Consider the following 14,149-nt stretch of genomic DNA (forward strand, 5'->3'; position numbering starts at 1 on the left):
TTTTTACTCAAGCTTTATTGCGTAGCTCAGACCCTCAGGCTTTACTTAATTCATTCTAGTTTGGCTCTTCTTTGCTGCATTTCAAAGCATTTTACAATTTGCTGCAGTCTGCTTAACTAACTCGTGCATTTGCTAGTTTCTTTTCAAGAAAAAAATTCTATCTTTAAAGGCTTGTTAATCAAGATTATGTTTTCTTTTGACCTTGAGCCAGCTTACATAATGACATTTTGATGTAGCAGTTACCTCCAAGTCAAGCAATTAGTGTGTTTTTATCCCACCACTGGCAGTGGAAACAGCAGGTACCCAATTAGACATCTTTTGTCCTGATATGATTGCACCTTCCATTCCACCCTCAGCTATTCACTGCAACATGTAATAAACTTGCTCTTTCTGATCTCAAAGTGCTGTGAAGTCTTTCAAACGGTACATTTTTGGGATGTTTTTGCAGAAGCCTCATTTATAGAACAGTAGGAAATCTTCTGACTGTAAACTCTGCGGACCTCTTGTGTAACTAATAAAGCTTACAGAGTCCCAAACAACACATAAAGGTCAAAAGGATTAATTCACTTCATGGAGTGACATAAGGCTGTAACATTAACTGGCGTGTTCTCTTTATTTTTCAGGTTACCTGGGCTATACCAGTGGCTTTTCTCTCAGCTGCATGGTGTTCTTTCTCACCGCTGTAAGTTGGTCCAGCTCACACAGTGGCACATCATCACAGTGACTCTTCACAAGGAGCCTCATTTGTTCTGGCATGTCATCTTGGCACATATGTTACTCACTTTCCCACCCTCGTCTCTTTCCCACACTCGTCTCTATTTTCAGTGGTATGTGGCCATGTTTGATAAAGCGAATATAAGAGCTGATTACAGACATCAAAGGTTGAGAGTAAAACCCAAGTACTTAGAGGCTGAGTCACACTAATCTGATGTGAAATGGCTTTTTTTGCGCTTGTCGTTGATGGGTGAGAGCTCTTGTTTACTGACTCTGACACATCCTCTCATCCTTGCATCTGTTCTTTTATTACATACCTGCTTTCCTTCCCTCCTTTTGCATCTTGCTGCAGGTTATTTATAAGAAGTTTCAGATTCCCTGCCCATTCGATGAGTTCTCGGTCAACAGTACTGCTGCTCACCTCAGCATGAACGTCTCTGGCCATGGCCACGAGTACGTCAATGGTTTGGTTCACTCGGACGACGACGACTCCCACTGTTCCCCTCGCATGCTCACTATGAACTCACAGGTAGGCGGCTCACATGAAGGTACAGTTTGCATATTGGGAACATTTTCTACATCAACATTGAGTTGTCCAGGTGCATTCACACGGTTCCACTCTTATTTTGGAAAGCTCGGTTGCACTGATAATCAGAGAAAGTCTGGTGTTTATGTGTCTCTTCACAGACAGCATACACCATCCCCATCTTGGCTTTCGCCTTTGTCTGCCACCCTGAGGTCCTGCCCATTTACACTGAGCTCCGCAAGTGAGTCATCCCTCTGTGACCTGTAATATTTGATAGCATGTCAGTGCAGAATGTGGCATTCACATAACTGTCAACTCTCTGATTTCAGTCCCACACAGAAGAAGATGCAGAAGGTCTCCAACATCTCCATCTTTGTCATGTACAGCATGTACTTTCTAGCAGCTCTCTTTGGCTACCTGACCTTTTATGGTGAGAACAGCTGTCCGTGGCACTTCCTTTTGAAGTTTGTGTTTGCAGTATCAGTGGATGAATATTCCCAAATCTGATTGCATTGTGCCAGTGCAGTGATTGATACTTCTGGTCAATACACAGAAATGCAAAAGGAATGCTGGCTTTAGAAGCAATAGAACTGAGAGACGTTTTTTAGGAAAGAGAAGCAACTATGGTACAAAAAAAGTTCAGATATTTCAAGGTGATATTTGTTTTGTTGTTGTCGTTATCTATCTTGCAATGTTGAAATGAAAGGCCCTACTTTGGAGTTCCAGGTGTCCCACTGGTGACCATATAAAAGAAATGAAAATAACTTGGGCCTACAAGGGAAATCTACAGGGCTAATATTGTGATGGGGGTTGGGTGCTCTTTAATTCATTATATGTTTTTGGTATTGCCCAGTATTGCCTCTTGATACACAGTATTTATTGTTATTATTTATCTGTTTTGAAGAAAAGCAATTGACCAATTGCCTTTGCACAGAATTTATTACTTTTTTTTTTTTTAAACTTTTCTACACATAGAGTAAAAGCTCCCTCTTGTGAGGACTGTTTGTTATAGTGATGCTATACAGTGGTTGTATTACTGACTGACATTCACATGTATTAATAAACTGTGTTTATATTCCTGCAGACAATGTGGAGCCTGAACTGCTCCACACGTACAGCCGGATTGATCCTTATGACACTTTGATCCTTTGTGTGCGAGTGGCTGTCCTCACTGCTGTCACATTGACCGTCCCTATTGTGTTGTTCCCCGTAAGTTTGCTGTTGCTTTGGTCCCTGCAATGCTCGATGAATCTTATGTTGTGGTATTACTTCCTCATTAACTCTTCTGTTTGTGTCTGTCCACAGGTGCGTAGGGCCATCCAGCAGATGTTGTTCCCCACCAAGTCTTTCAACTGGCTGCGTCACACTGCCATTGCTCTCATTCTGCTCACCCTCATAAACATGCTGGTGATATTTGCTCCAAACATTCTGGGCATCTTCGGCATCATTGGTTAGTATAAAATCTAACATTTGTAGGGGCCACAAATGTGAACTATTATCATATTGTCAAAATAACAGCGATGGTCTAATGTTTCCCAGAAGTTCATCTTGTCTACTTGTCTGAATTTATTTGACTATAGGTTATTTTCTACATGTGGTGTGATTATCGGTCACTTATTCTGTCTCTGTTTACAGACCGAATCCTCCTATTTGACATGGCAGCGTCAGTATGTTTCAGGCTTTTTAGTTCCTGACACAAATAAACCCCATTAAAAGCAAAACTAAAAAACGTGACTAGTGCCCGTTTGCTCCCATACAAACTGACGGCCTGAGTCAATATTATTGTCACAGTCTGTCCTGAGATTGGAGGCCACGTTTCATAGGTTAGAGATGAAAGTTGAAAACATTTAAGTTAAAGGACCGTGAAGGACATCTTCAAAGCAACAGTCTCTGCTTTGACAAACATGTGGATGCATTTAAGTACACATGTGGAAGTACATATAGAGCGCACTTGAATACACATGAATATACACAAACATACAAATACAGTCAGATGACACAATCTATGGAACTGTTTACAACAACCTTTGTATATGTGTAGAACTTGTCTGGGTCGTCTCTCAATCTCGGAAATTAGGTGTGCTTATTCTGAGTTGAATAACAGGTGAAAAGCTAATAAAAAAAAAGATTATACAAAATTACACAAAAAGCATTTATAGGCCTATTTGTAATTGTAAACTGTATTGAATGTGTCCTCTTCATAAATATGTTTGGTGTTTTAGACTTTAAGCTTTATTCCACGAGGACCCCTCTAGAAGTTATACATATAAACAATTACACATAAAAATACCCAAGAGAAACAGAAATGAAAGGACAGTGACACCTGCTGACCAGTAATGGACAAATATAATAAAAGATTAGATTAGAATAGATTATACCTCAAGCAATATTCGATAGCTACTTAAAAGCAGCCATTATTATTTTACAAACTTGGCAAGACTGCAAGATTACCTCTTTGATGTTCTGGGTGTTGAATCATATTTCAGATTTAACAGTGATTGAATTAACTATGTAGTACCATTTAATTAATCAGTTTTTCGCATCATCAAAACCAGGACAAACCAATATGAAATGATACTCGTCACACTGATTTCTTGTCAATTGTAAAGCACATATTCCTGGAATATAGTCACGGAAATATTTCTTTGAAATGGGCAATAAGCTATTCTATACTGATATCTCCACGACCAAGCCATAATTATGATAACCTACATTTATTGAGAATGTTTTTAACCTTAGAAGATCTGATTTGTCAATACATAGAAAAGGAGAAAATCAATACAAAAAGAAAACGATAAGTCTTATATACCGTATGTTTTGTCTGTATATCACCGCATTCCATGAAACACATTTTTTTTTACCAGTCCTTGCTCTTTACGTTTCAGGTGCCACGTCGGCTCCTTGCCTCATTTTCATCTTCCCTGCTGTTTTCTACATCCGCATCGTCCCGAAAGAGGACGAACCCATGACCTCTGTTCCTAAGATACTGGTGAGGCATTAAAAGCTTTGTCATGTAGTCATGAACCATTCATCATGTGAATTTGATGATACAGGCTTTTTTTGTGGTATATTTTACATACCAGAGTTCTTGATAATTGAGCTTTTGTCCCACTGGTGTGTTCTTCCCTCATTATTAGGCTGTCTGTTTTGCTGCTTTGGGTGTCTCCTTCATGGTTATGAGTCTGAGCTTCATATTCATCGACTGGTCAACGGGGGGCAGCCATGCCGCAGGAGGCCACTAGAGGCTGCTTCGGTGTATGTGGGCTTAGGAAACAGGACAAGAAGAACTGGTCAGTGTAAAGGGAGCACCATCGCCTCAGTGGGGAACACACAACAGGGCTGTCCAGCACACAACCTGGGGTTTGTAACAATAAAAAAAAAATGCAGTATTTTATGTGGGTTGGAATTACACTTGGATTGATCAAGTTGAAGTTTTGACTGTAACTTAACACCTATCTGAACAAAATCCTGTCATAATAATGTTTAATAATTCAGTTTAACCTAGTGCAATGGTAATGTAATTTCTATGAATAATCAGGACTGAACAGGGTCTTTTTTTTTTTTTTTAACACCATCAGTTTGGGAAAAAAACATCCATGATGGTGAAGTGGTCCTTTCTTGTTGCTTCCTCTGTTTTTACACAAAAAACAGCTGCAGCTGGTACTGTATAGAAAAAGCTGGTATGATTGTCTATTAGGCTGGAAACAGGAAGGCATCAGGATCTATATGAGACTAAATAACTCAGAGGTTATTTTTACCCAAATAGTAATTATCTTCCACTAGATGCACAAAATTGGACTCATCCTGAACCAGCGGCACTCTGAACTGTTCATCATCATCATGTAATATAAGAGAAAAAGTGCTTTAAAGCCTTAAAGCGCAGGTGACATTTCATTTTCATGATCTGTCAATTGCCAGAGTTGTTATGTAGTGTAGTGTAGTGTAGTGTCATGCAGTCTAAGTTTTTGGTCCATATGCATAAATTTCTTCACAAACCCTGGTGCCTTTCAGCATTTGGAGTGTATATTTATTTAGTTACTATAACTGTGTTTTTAATTTCAAATGGACTATATTTAACTACTGTATATGATGAAGTTAATGATCCAAAAATGTATGATTTCAGTTTTTGTTTTAAGGTTAGTATATAGTTAATGGAAAACATTACAGACTGACAGCATTTTAAGTGTTTGATGAAATAGAAAGAACTTGATTTAAGGATTTTATACCTCCCGTTGTAAAACCTTTAGCACATATATGCCAAACTATGACCTTAAATATAAACCAAGTATCAGTTAAAGTTTACCCAGACAGTTCTCCATTGATTCTAGCTAATAAATCTCTTAAATTCTTGATTATCCCTCCCCTCTAAATTTCTCATTAAATTAATTTCAGAAATGATTTTTTCCATATGATCTGATAATATCACATATTCTGTAGCGACACGTTCCAACACATCGTTGAAGTCTCATTAAGTTTACATCAAGTGAAAATTAAAACCCAAGATGCCATGTTTTTCAAGAAACTAAAATGAAAAAATGATTTGATATATTTTGGGGAAAAAAATAATTTTCTGTGTTCCTGAGAGTTACATGAGAAGTTTGACCTCGTCTTCATATCTGTGTGTAATATACAACTACAGTCAGGAGACGGTTAGCTTAACTTTGCATAAAGACTGGACACAAGGGTAAAAATATTGAGACATCTATCTATCTGTTGAACTCGTAGTATTACTACCAGCTGAGACTACAGGAATGCCACTCAGCCACAAGGGTAAGACAGAAAATATGGCTCATTTGGGTAAACCCCACACTTTAAATCAAACTCTGTGGTTCTGGGAGAGTTTAATAAGTTAATTTTATCCATTGGAAGCTGTATTAATCTTTTGTGGTTCTGCCGTAAAGTCTTTGCTGTACTGGTTTGTAGTATTTTGATCTGCTTTCACACTTGTTGAATATTTAGACTTGAGATTAATGTTTTGCATGTTGTTAGGTCCAGTCTGTCCTGTAGTTGGTATAGTGAACTACACAGTAAAAGAGATTTCCCTGCCCACACTTTCATATATACAGTAGTTGTTATTGTAATACTGTACATTTGGCATCTTAAAGTGAATTGTATTGAAGTGCCATTCTGTGCTATAGTTTTATTAGTGCTATGAAGCCCTTCTTAAAAGATGTGACAACAGATAAGATTTCAAACATTGCTGTTGTGATGTTACGTCAATGATGACGCATTAGATTTTAATTTAATGTGTCGTCTTACATTAAAATTTCAACATTTTAATCTATGGATGAGGATGAATACTTCAAATATTTGTTATTCTTCTGAGTCCATATGAGTTCACTTTTACAGATTACAGGATAATTTCTTTATATAGAAATATCACAAATTGTATACTTTATATAGAACTATCAGAAATTAGCTTACTCAAATTAAAGTTTTGAAACTGCAAAGTTTTGAGCTTAAGTGTTATGACAAATACTTGGTGCTTGTAACCAAAGATGGTTTAATATTGTATCACAACTCTCAGGCTTCAGAAGAGTCCTGTGTAAATCATCAGTTCTCTCATTTTATTTATGAATCCTCTATTTTGTGTTTGTTTAGTAGTTCTGGTTTCTGATCAAGGTGTTTTTATAGAAAAATTATCAACAAGAGCGGGAGAAATAATTAGTTCACGTATCAACCTCCGTCCCTGGCTTTTCCACGTGTATTTGCAGCGGCTGTTGTGGTGTAGGCAAGATGACGGGTTAGTTTTGTCATGTTCATTGAACAGAATTTTTATTCACTTTTAAGGGATCATGCCAAAAATAACAACTGCCTACCTGCTGCTTTTCAAATGCCTTTAACTTTTAAACAGGTACCACATTTTAAATAACAGAGTACATCAAATATGCATTTTTCATGTACCTAAACAAATCTATGTGATATTTTATTATAGCTGTTATTCAAGACATAAATCTATGAAATTACACAACTATAAGTAAAGAGCAAGGTATATGAATTTTGGTGAATAAGATGTGGCTTTATATAAATAATGTATATAAATGTAAACCTTTTATATTTGTGATGCATATTTACAGTAGCTTGTAAAGTGTAAATAGCAGGGACAGTTTTAGTTTGGCAATAAAATAATTGTAGATGTTTTTACATTGTCTGTGTTGTCATCATTTCCCCCTTTAGTAAAACAAATTCTTATTCAAGCAGGAGATATTTCTGGTTATTGGGTTGAAGTGCAAATGAACAAGTCAGCCATTTGGGGCTTTTCTGTGTGTTTCTGTTATCATTTGATAAACATACACATTTTTACTGTCTCCACCCCCCAAAATACACACAGACATTTATGTTTGTGCAGAAATTGAAAACAAGAGTTGGTCTATATTTGGTCAGTGTTCTTATCATTTCCGTCATGGCTAACCTATGTTTACAAAAAAAAAAAAAAAAAAAAATACTAAACCTGAACTTTGGGTCATTGTGATCCCTGACTGACCCTGTTATGTCAACATGCAGGTTTTTTACCGTAACACGGCAAAACTAATTCATTTAGATTTGTTTATGGTCAAAATTGTGGGCAACACATAAGACTAGTTGTATTTCTGACACCCCGGGCACTCTAATCTGAAATTTACTGCTATATTTAACAACTCATACAAAAACAGAGGTACAGACTGTACCCAGCTGCCTCTCAAGGGAAGAAAATCACTGCAATAATGAGTGAGCAACTGTTAAATGGCAAATCAGAGCTTAATTAGCAATGACACATCTCACATTTCACAGCTTTATGAGTGCACTGTAGTCACACTTTAGTCTCTAGTGATCAAATGCACCTGAAGTTTAAAAATTATTATAATTTAAAAAGCAACGGTGAGAGTAATTTCTTATAAAACAGTTTTAAAAGGGAAAAAAACATCAATTTTCCTCTCACATGAAATCATTTATTTTCCATAATTATATATAATCCATTTCGTTATGGTAATGATAATGACCGGAAGTGGATATACTGTCATTTTTTTTAATTGTCACTTTTTATACATAAATATATCACTTTACCTCCCCACGTTTTTACGTGCACTTTTATGTTTCAACTGGTGTTTAAATTACCCGCTTTTGTTTTGTTAAATTAAGTTTACTGTTTGTTAGTATTATTATCTAAGTCTTTATGGCTTTACAGAACATATGGGCCTAGTTTATGTCAACTACAGATGTACACATGTATGTCCATTCGGCGGCGCTGTCCACCAACTCTAAAATCGGCCTTATTCTGTGCCAAAATATTTCATAAACATGTGACACAAAAACCCATTTAAACCATTTTAACAGCGGGTTCTGCATCACTGCAAAGACAAGCCTGCTCAGGCACAGCTCTGGTCAGTCACTGAGAATAGTTCAATTCATTTCAGTCCATCCTGCAATGTTGTGTTTGTCGTCTCAGAGTCTGCATCCATGAGATATGCAGTGGAATGAAGCTGGCACAGCGCCCACTGCAGTCTGCACCCCGCACTCCTCAAATCACGCCTCACTGGCTTCCTCTCTAATTGGTGCCACACAAGCTGCCGCGCAGAGCTCACCTGTTTTAATTGGACTATCGCGACAAGTTGTCCGAGTGACGTCGATGCTGCTGGTCGACCACTTCCGATTGTCTCGGGGATATCTGAGGATTTTCGCGCGTGCCTAATTGAGCACATCAGAGGACTGCAGCGCGGTCGCGCGAACCGGGGACGTGCCGCTCACCAGGCCGAGGAGACAAGTGAGGCAGTCTGCAGCGAAGCGGCGAGCACAGGCATGTCAAGCCTGTGAATGGACGCAGGACAGAGGGCTCTGAGCGTTTCGACATGGACCACCGGTAACAGCCCGAGATTCGGTGTTTAGAACAACACGTTTTGGATGCGTCTGCTTCATGTGAGAGCTGGAACAGGAGAGCAGGAACACTGACTTTTGAGGCGTGGGTAAAAACTCTGGAATCGGCTGTTTTCCTCTTCAGAAGGCAGTGCTGGGATCAAGAGCCGCTCCACTGTTATTCTTGGAATCGGGAGACCATCAGCACTGAAGCCTTTTGTTTTTTTGTTGTTTTTTTTTTAAATATAGTTTTTTTTGTGCAAGTGGTCGGTGCGCCCCTGCGTTTGGAGCCATGGGTTGTACGGTGAGCGCCGAGGATAAGGCTGCAGCGGAGAGGTCAAAGATGATTGACAAAAACCTTCGAGAAGACGGAGAGAAGGCAGCCAGAGAAGTGAAATTGCTTTTATTAGGTAGGTTCCAGCAGGAGGTTGCTCCTCAGGTTATACTGAAAAACACAACTAAAAGAGTTGTTCGTTGTTGCATAGTTTTGATCGTTTTTCAAAGAAATTATTTTTTAAAACTACCTGATTAAACATTATAACATGATCTGATCAATAACCAAGCAGTTCAGTATGATGCTGCTGTGAAAGTGACAAAAAAAAGATCATTTTTTGTGGAAATACTTCCTAAAGTTTGGACTACCAAGCATCAAATCATATCACAAACTAGCGCATAGGCAGCAACAGGAGCATCAAACCACATAGAGTTCATCCTCCACATAAACAAGACAGTGGCCTGTATAAATCACATTAACAGTCGCACAGACAAGAGGCCATTTCAGTGCTTCTGTAAAGTGAAACACAGCCGTGTCATTAATTAGCCAATGCAAGTGTCCATATACTTAGAGATAAGTCAGATATCATCATGTCAACATGCTGCACAGCTTCTCAGGGCTCTGCGCTGGCATTCGGCCCAGAAGGCTTCATTCAGCATATCAAACCTGTGGACCAAGATTAAACATTAACAGGTTTACACTTCAGCACCATTCTTAAATACACATTAGTCTCTTCTTACAGCAAAACAATTCCTGTTTGTCTGTTGACAACAGCGAAAAACAAGCAGCTTTTATTAAATAGATCCTGAAGATAGAAAAAAAAAGGTCTTTCTTCTTGTGCCTTTCACTCTTGCACTCACACACAAACAACAAATGCACAACCTCCCACTCACTACCAGTTTCTCACTTCCTCTCTTATCCAATTCAGCTGAATTTGTTTGCCATCATTTTGCTTTTGATTTGTCTTTCTCTTTTTTATTGTTTAACTGTGCACACAGCTCATCTGACAGGGAATACAATCTAAAATTTGAGGATGTCTGTGTGTGTGTGTCTGGGGAGTAAGTAAGTGTGGTGTGGTGGTGGTGGGTGGGTGGGTGTTGTTGGATGGGTGTCATCTTGCTGTGGCAAGCTGTTAATAGAGGACAGGATCCAGCTAAGTACAGAAGGGCTGCAGGATGGCTGGTTGTTAAGTTTTGATAACCTGAAATCAGAAACACTCACTTATTAATTATCAGCCTCACAAGGATTCTGATTAATAACACGGTGTTATGTCCTTACTTTCAACCTTCAATGAAACTGAAGAGAAAATCTTCAATGAGGCTGATGGGAAATCAAGAAGGGTTTGCTATCTGAGACCAGAAGCTCCTGATGTAACCATAGTTATTAAGCCACATCTCCTCTTATTAGAAATAAACCTGTCTTTATTTGAGTATTTCATACAGCAGCAGAAATATCTGTTGGTTACACTCCGTAATATCTTGGTGGCTGATCTTGCCCCTTTTCTGCTCTTCTTCACACATAGACATGCGCCTTTAGATAAGATGTGTATCTCTGAAAGTTGTATGTAGTGTCAACACAGTGAAGCTGTTGTTACAGAGAGACAATAAGACGACAGCTGACTGACAACCACTGTCAGCCAGCCGAGGAAAAGTGACAGCAACTCGTTCAGCAACAGCAGAACATCATTTATAGGTGATAAATATAGGGGGAAAAAAAAGAAAACATATGTGATTAAATCTGTCCAGTATGAGCAGCACCAAATCCCCTTAGGTGAAAGTCAAGCATCTGGTCTGAACAAACAACAAAACAACAACAACAAAAAGATGAGCACTGATTTAAGAGCCACAGTGATGTATTTCAGAGAGCTAACAGCATACATGGACTGATGCTTTTATAGACAGCATAAATATTTTACATGACCAATATTTTGACTTAGTATGGGTGGCTATGTACGTGACTGTTTCATGGCCAGGTGCAACAACTTCCTGGAGTGTTGTTACCACTCCAGGAAGTCAACACACAACAGCAATCAACCATAATTTCTCAGTTTTACATTACGGTTTTTGTGCAGATAAAAGGTGTTAGTTAGTTAGTGAGCTCTAGAGGCGCTGGTTTGTGGACTTGGTTACATTTGGACAGAACCAGACAAGCTGTGTCCATCTGTTTCTAGTCTTTGTGCCAAGCTAAGCTAACCAGCTGTTGGTTGAAGCATCCTATTTAATGGACAGATAGAGTGATATCAGTCTTCTAATCTAGCTCTCAGCAAGAAAGGAAATAGCCATATTATCCAAAATATTGAACATTTCCTTTAACAAGCTGGGATAATGCATCTCAGTTACAGCTCTTTTGGTGATACTGGAAGTTCTGACATAGGAGCACACCACCAACCCCCTAAGGAGTGATATTTCACTTCAGGACTTTAGGACAGAGACTAACAAAATCCCTAAATGAACGTAATATGACAGCAACCTCTGGCTAGTTCCAGCTGGCTGTGTACTGACAGCACTGAGAACATGCAGGAGGCTGCCGCCGGTGGACATTTCACTTTAAGGTTGAACTGAGGACATAATGTAGACGACATAATGGTTGCATTTGTCTTGTGTATGAAAAGATACCGACTTGTTCTGGCAAAGAAAAGATGAGTCACTTGATGGTAGCAAGTGAAGCATGAAAGGAGTGCATCAAAAATTTTTAATGGCTTCGTGGCATTAGTCCAGTGTTGTTGTTTTTTTCATCATGAGTTCTGGAGGGGGGAATAAAGAGCCTGTTTCCTTTTTTTTTATTGCTGAATGAGTAAGTTCTGCCTTTGCCTACAATGTTGTTCAGGACTCAAAATGCATTCTAAACCAGAATACTCTTTAGGTGATAATTATACAAGAGCTTATGGTAAATTTAAGTGAGGATTGGGGATGGACAGTCAGTGACAAATTGTGTGGATGAGAACAAAGTTGGTGAGCATTTTGTAGAGTTGTATCCAGACAGAGCTTTCCCATGTCCTGCAACTGGCAGCACTGAAACCATATTTCAGCACAAGACTAAAAATAAAAACTTGAGAGGTCCATAGGAAACTCTCAGTGTTGTAAGAAAATTCTGATTTCACCATGTTGCACCATACTCGAGGGCTCTTTGTGTAACCGACTGACTAGATGGCCTGTCTTTCTCAGTTTTTGGAACCAGGAACAAAAACTCATGTTGCATAAATCTTTGATGCAACATCTCAGGAAGTGGGAATCATCAGTGCTTCACATCTATACCTACTGATGAATCATTTGGAAACATCATCATATGTATCTTTCAGTAATGTGATGTTGTGAAGTAGAACGTATAAATCACCTACTCAAGGGCATAGGTTTGGCTCCAGAAGAGGGAGGGCACACACAATTTATTGTTGGGCTTTCCAAATTAATTGTTGTTTATATATTAGAAATGCTTTGGGAAGTGCAGCATTATTAATCCACTAAATCCATTTAACATTACAGTTTTTGTTGATAGTCCTCTCATACTTGATGATAGATAAATTTTGCATTTGCGTCTTTTCTAACTTCTGTCCTCTACTGGCTTTGATTTCTCCAACTGCAGCAGTTTTATTTACAGAATGACTGTAAATAAAACTGAGAGGCAGTTGAAGTCATTTCCCACTGCAGGTAAAACCTCCCCCAATCAGACTGTAGTGCACCAGCCTCTGTACCCTGAGAGGTGAAATTCAGGGCAAATAAAGCCCATGAAGCTCTTGCTGCTGCTGGTAAAGCTTTATAAGCCTTTCTCATCTGAACTGTGGCAGCTGGACTGTAAGAGAACTGTTTATAGAGATTTTATTGAATAACTCAAACTGAAACTCTAAAAGCAGAGAGGACCAAAACAGGATTTTAAATAGTGGATTGGGACACCCCATCACTGTGGAAATTACACCCTTGACCCTATTGGTTTGTTTAAAGAAGTAGGAATTGGGCCTGGCATCAGTAACAACCTACTGAGGCGCATCCCTTATAGCAAACAAGTCTGTGCCAACTGTTGTGCAGTACTCAGTAAGTATGGAGATTCAGAGGAGGAAGACAGATCGTCTAGCTTGTGTATTTTCAGGCCCTTCTTGTGTAGCAGTGGTAACAGTAGTATCTGCGGCTAAAGGCAAAGCACAGTCACTGATTTAAGTGCAGGCAGAATATTTAGCCCTCAGAGATCCAGTCAATGATTTCTTTCTTTCCAAAATGAATGTGGAAACGTTGCAGTTGAGTACAAGATTGTTATCATTCACCATAAAGAAGCAATGTGATGAAATTCATCATCAAAAATATACAAATCTGCTTCTTAAAATTAGGAGGGGGGATTTTAATGTTATTAATGCTTACAGTAATTATTATTTCAGCACATGTACAAAGGGGTCTTATATATGTATGTAAAGGCACAGGATATTGCCTGATCTGAGGGACAGTTTCAATTTCCCTTTCACACATTTTTGCTCAAAAATGATAATTGAGGATATATATTTTTTCCCAGCCTCATTCCTTTGAACCCTCCCCACCCAGCCCCTTAAATCATCCTCCACTGTAGCTTATCTCTAATTCCCACCCGGGGCAGATGGTAATAATAGTGCTTCACAGACATGACTCACTTCTCATGACAGAGAGAAGGTCTCAGGGTGAGACTGTCCATCCAGAGATGACAACTTCACAACTACCCACAAACTCAAAGAATATACTTATGTACTGTTAGTCATGTCTCTGGTGAAAATCACTAAATCCGTAGTAAATTCATGTGTGTTTACTGAATGTGCTGAACTAGCAAGAAATGGTTCCTCTCTGCAGTCA

General features: G+C 38.8%; 2 protein-coding genes across 5 annotated transcripts in view; both read left to right on the forward strand.

Moving 5' to 3' along the window:
- slc38a3b (solute carrier family 38 member 3b) overlaps positions 1-12,419 on the forward strand; it is a 32,063-nt gene extending 19,644 nt beyond the window's left edge. For 3 of the 4 annotated variants that reach the window (XM_041034032.1, XM_041034030.1, XM_041034031.1), the window contains 8 exons: positions 624-682; positions 1,067-1,243; positions 1,402-1,481; positions 1,570-1,670; positions 2,325-2,449; positions 2,546-2,690; positions 4,126-4,229; positions 4,378-7,384. In XM_041034032.1, coding sequence (XP_040889966.1) covers positions 624-682; positions 1,067-1,243; positions 1,402-1,481; positions 1,570-1,670; positions 2,325-2,449; positions 2,546-2,690; positions 4,126-4,229; positions 4,378-4,482 — 896 coding nt within the window. In that variant the 3' untranslated portion in view covers positions 4,483-7,384. Of the gene's footprint in view, positions 1-623; positions 683-1,066; positions 1,244-1,401; positions 1,482-1,569; positions 1,671-2,324; positions 2,450-2,545; positions 2,691-4,125; positions 4,230-4,377; positions 7,385-12,408 lie in introns of those variants that run through there. The other variant, XR_005893859.1, reaches the window with a different exon arrangement.
- The window catches only part of gnai2b (guanine nucleotide binding protein (G protein), alpha inhibiting activity polypeptide 2b), a 41,606-nt gene continuing 36,220 nt past the window's right edge, over positions 8,764-14,149 (forward strand). Inside the window, exon 1 of the mRNA XM_041034033.1 lies at positions 8,764-9,480. Within this exon, the coding sequence (XP_040889967.1) occupies positions 9,363-9,480 (118 nt within the window). The 5' untranslated portion in view covers positions 8,764-9,362. The remainder of the gene's footprint in view (positions 9,481-14,149) is intronic.

The sequence above is a fragment of the Toxotes jaculatrix genome, chromosome 3, assembly GCF_017976425.1.
Source record: "Toxotes jaculatrix isolate fToxJac2 chromosome 3, fToxJac2.pri, whole genome shotgun sequence".
NCBI classification, from domain to species: domain Eukaryota; kingdom Metazoa; phylum Chordata; class Actinopteri; family Toxotidae; genus Toxotes; species Toxotes jaculatrix.